We start from the raw sequence: 3,019 nt of genomic DNA on the forward strand, positions 1-3,019 counted from the left end.
CTGCTGTCCACTGAGTATCCATGGTGTTTTTGTAGGTGGATAGGGATAGGAAAGGCCAAGACATGAAGAGAGAGAAAGAGGAAGTATCAGAGAAAGGCTGAAGATGAAACGGGGAAAAGCTCAGACACTCCAGGTAAATATTTGTCTTAACTGTGGTTTTCATTAAAATTGTCAGTACAGGGTATGATTTCTTTTTCTTTCATTCCAAATTCCAACTTTATTTTTCTATGGAAAAATGTGTATGAAATAGAGATTTTCATTTTAATATGAGGCTAGAAACTTTGTATTGGTCATATATATACCAAGATTGCTGAAAGCACATTCCACATTTAAAAGTCACTTTATTTTGTATTTACAGTAGTTAGAACTGAGTTTCTCTAACTACTCTCATTTGATTTGAGAGCCCTTTCCTCTCCACTAGGTCTTAGCAGAATAAAATTGAGCTAAAGCCTAGAAGCTACTCCTAGCAATATAAACGACCTATGCCAATAATTGCAAATTGGTAAATATATATTTATTTGGAATTGGTTTCCTTCCATGCAATCCCCAACTACAAGATAATTTAAAATTCTCAAGTGCAATCTGTGGGCTTTTATTAATCAGAAAGCAGAAAGGACACTGGAGGGACATTTTCTACATTTTCTCATTTATATACATACATATTTATACGTATATCCATTATATATATGAGATACTCAATGAAATTATTGTCAGAAGTGGGTTAAAGGATACACAGGTGAGTAATTAAGTGATTAACTTAAAAGGTTTGTCAGAGAATGTGGTTAATTAAATGGAATAAACATTTTGAACAAATCATCAGAGTTTTCTTTACATAGGAAACATTATGACCGAAGTCTTTAAACCCATTTTTAAATCATCTAACTTTCCAGTAACCAAACTCATCCTAGAGAGTCATTGTAATTTTGCTAGCCAGATAATTAACTATGATTAAAGAGTGCAAATTTAGTGATAGAGTCATTTTGCTTACCCAGATTTACTCACAATGGTAAAATACTATTAGGTTATTCACTATTTGTTTTCTTTTCTTTTTCATTTCAACTTTTTATATAAATTCTAGGTATTTAACATATACTGTAGTACTAATTGTTTTCATTTTCAACCTGCTATTTGGTCATCTTATAAACCAAATCAAAATTATTTCCAAATATAACAGTACTTTTAACTTTCTATAAAAAATAGTAAGTATTACATAAATCAGTCTCTTACCAATATTTGTTAAGATATTGTGGAGATCTTTTCAGGGTTAGGCTGTCTCAAGCAGAAAAAAAAAATAAGAGTTGCACCAGAATGACAACAGCACTGCCACAATTCTTTGCACACCGATTCATTCTGTAACCTTCAATTACTAAAAAATCAGAAAATGCTGTTTATTATAAATCAGGGGGGACCTGGGTGCCTCAGTGGGTTAAAGCCTCTGCCTTTGGCTAGGGTCATGATCCCAGGGTCCTGGGATTGAGCCCTGCATCAGGTTCTCAGCTCAGCGGGGAACCTGCTTCCTCCTCTCTCTCTTTCTGCCTCTCTGCCTACTTGTGATCTCTGTCTGTCAAATAAATAAATAAAATCTTAAAAAAAATCTTCTTTGAACTCAAGAGTTAACCAATTCTACAACTGTGTTCTTTTTCCAGAAGAGGAAGGCATGAAGAAGAATTCCCCTAATTGCACCCAAGGGTCCCCTTTAGGACAAAACTACGTTGTTCTTCTGGGCACTGAAGATTAGAATCTGTATGAGAAGTCCAGGTGTCCCAATAGGCTTTACAGACTGAGAATATCAAGTCACATATACAGTTCTAGTTGCAACAGTTGAAATTGCACACTGTGCTGCTGCTTTCCACCACTAAGGACACTTCTGGCATGTTTAGGCAAATCAGTTTATCTATAAATTGGTATTGCTCTGAGGGCTTTGGTTAATATGTTCTTGTCTGAGCTAATCATACATGATTTTATTGAGGCCAGAGTACGATGTTCTCTTCAGGACCCAACTCCAAGGAAAGCTGTCGCGGCCGGCGCGACAAATCAACCAGGAACTTGAGGGTAAGAGGATGGTGAAAAGAAATTAAGAGAAAAAGAGATGGGGGCAGGAGGAGCACTGAGGAGGATGTCCAACAGTGTCGATTTTATTCCGCATCTTACAAGCTTTTATAAGGCAGATCACAATAGAAGGGGTAACCTCAAGTTCCTATAACAAGTTTTACATTAACTACAAAGAAATCTGGTGATGCTAGGTAGTCACAGCTAATGCCATTAGCTACTAGTGATACAAGAAGTTACAACCACCGAGGGAGTGGATTATGGGAGGTACAGGAACAACAAGGACCAACTAAGAATTCATGCCCCTGAACACATTGTTCCCTTCTGTAGGGAGAGTGTGTGGGAAGTCACATAGGCGAGCACACGACATATAGCACAGACCCTTTCTCAGTGCTACTCAACCTTTCCTGTTCGTAACCCTTTATTAAGGCATTTGAACTTAAAGGAGACACAAGTCAGGGCCTGGTTTGGTCCTCATCTCAAGCCTTATTGTGGCCTCCAACATCTCCTCCTTCCTTTTTTAAATAAATCAAGCATATGAATTTGTGCCCGAGCATGCAGTCGTTGTTGTCCTGTACGAAATAAGGAAACTCCCCATCCTACAATCAATATAACCAAGACAATGAATATAATGATAAAAACCCAAAAGGAATATTTCATTATATTTCCAGAATTAAACCCATGCAACCCATCTAAAATCTGAGATACCATAGTTGCAGGATTTTTTACATCTAGTTGTAAATGTCCTTTATTAACAATTTCCTTTTGCAACTCTGCAAGATCTAGACTTACATTACGATGAAACCATAATTAGCATACCAAGGTTCTTCTACTTCCACCAGTAATAACATATATGGAAGTTGCATAGTTATAAACACTATTATGGGACCTGTGCCTGACGAAGGCAGGGAAACAGGTAGAAAATTTGATAACACACAATGGTCACAATGGATATAATACAATAGATGTC

At 36.8% G+C, this 3,019-nt stretch overlaps 1 protein-coding gene across 1 annotated transcript in view; it reads right to left on the reverse strand.

The window, feature by feature from the left end:
- Positions 1-2,741, reverse strand: part of LOC132010242 (olfactory receptor 5H2-like) — a 6,527-nt gene extending 3,786 nt beyond the window's left edge. Inside the window, exon 1 of the mRNA XM_059388162.1 lies at positions 2,710-2,741. Coding sequence (XP_059244145.1) covers positions 2,710-2,741 — 32 coding nt within the window. The remainder of the gene's footprint in view (positions 1-2,709) is intronic.
- Positions 2,742-3,019: the final 278 nt, after the last annotated feature.

Source organism: Mustela nigripes, chromosome 2, assembly GCF_022355385.1.
Source record: "Mustela nigripes isolate SB6536 chromosome 2, MUSNIG.SB6536, whole genome shotgun sequence".
Taxonomy (NCBI): Eukaryota; Metazoa; Chordata; class Mammalia; order Carnivora; family Mustelidae; genus Mustela; species Mustela nigripes.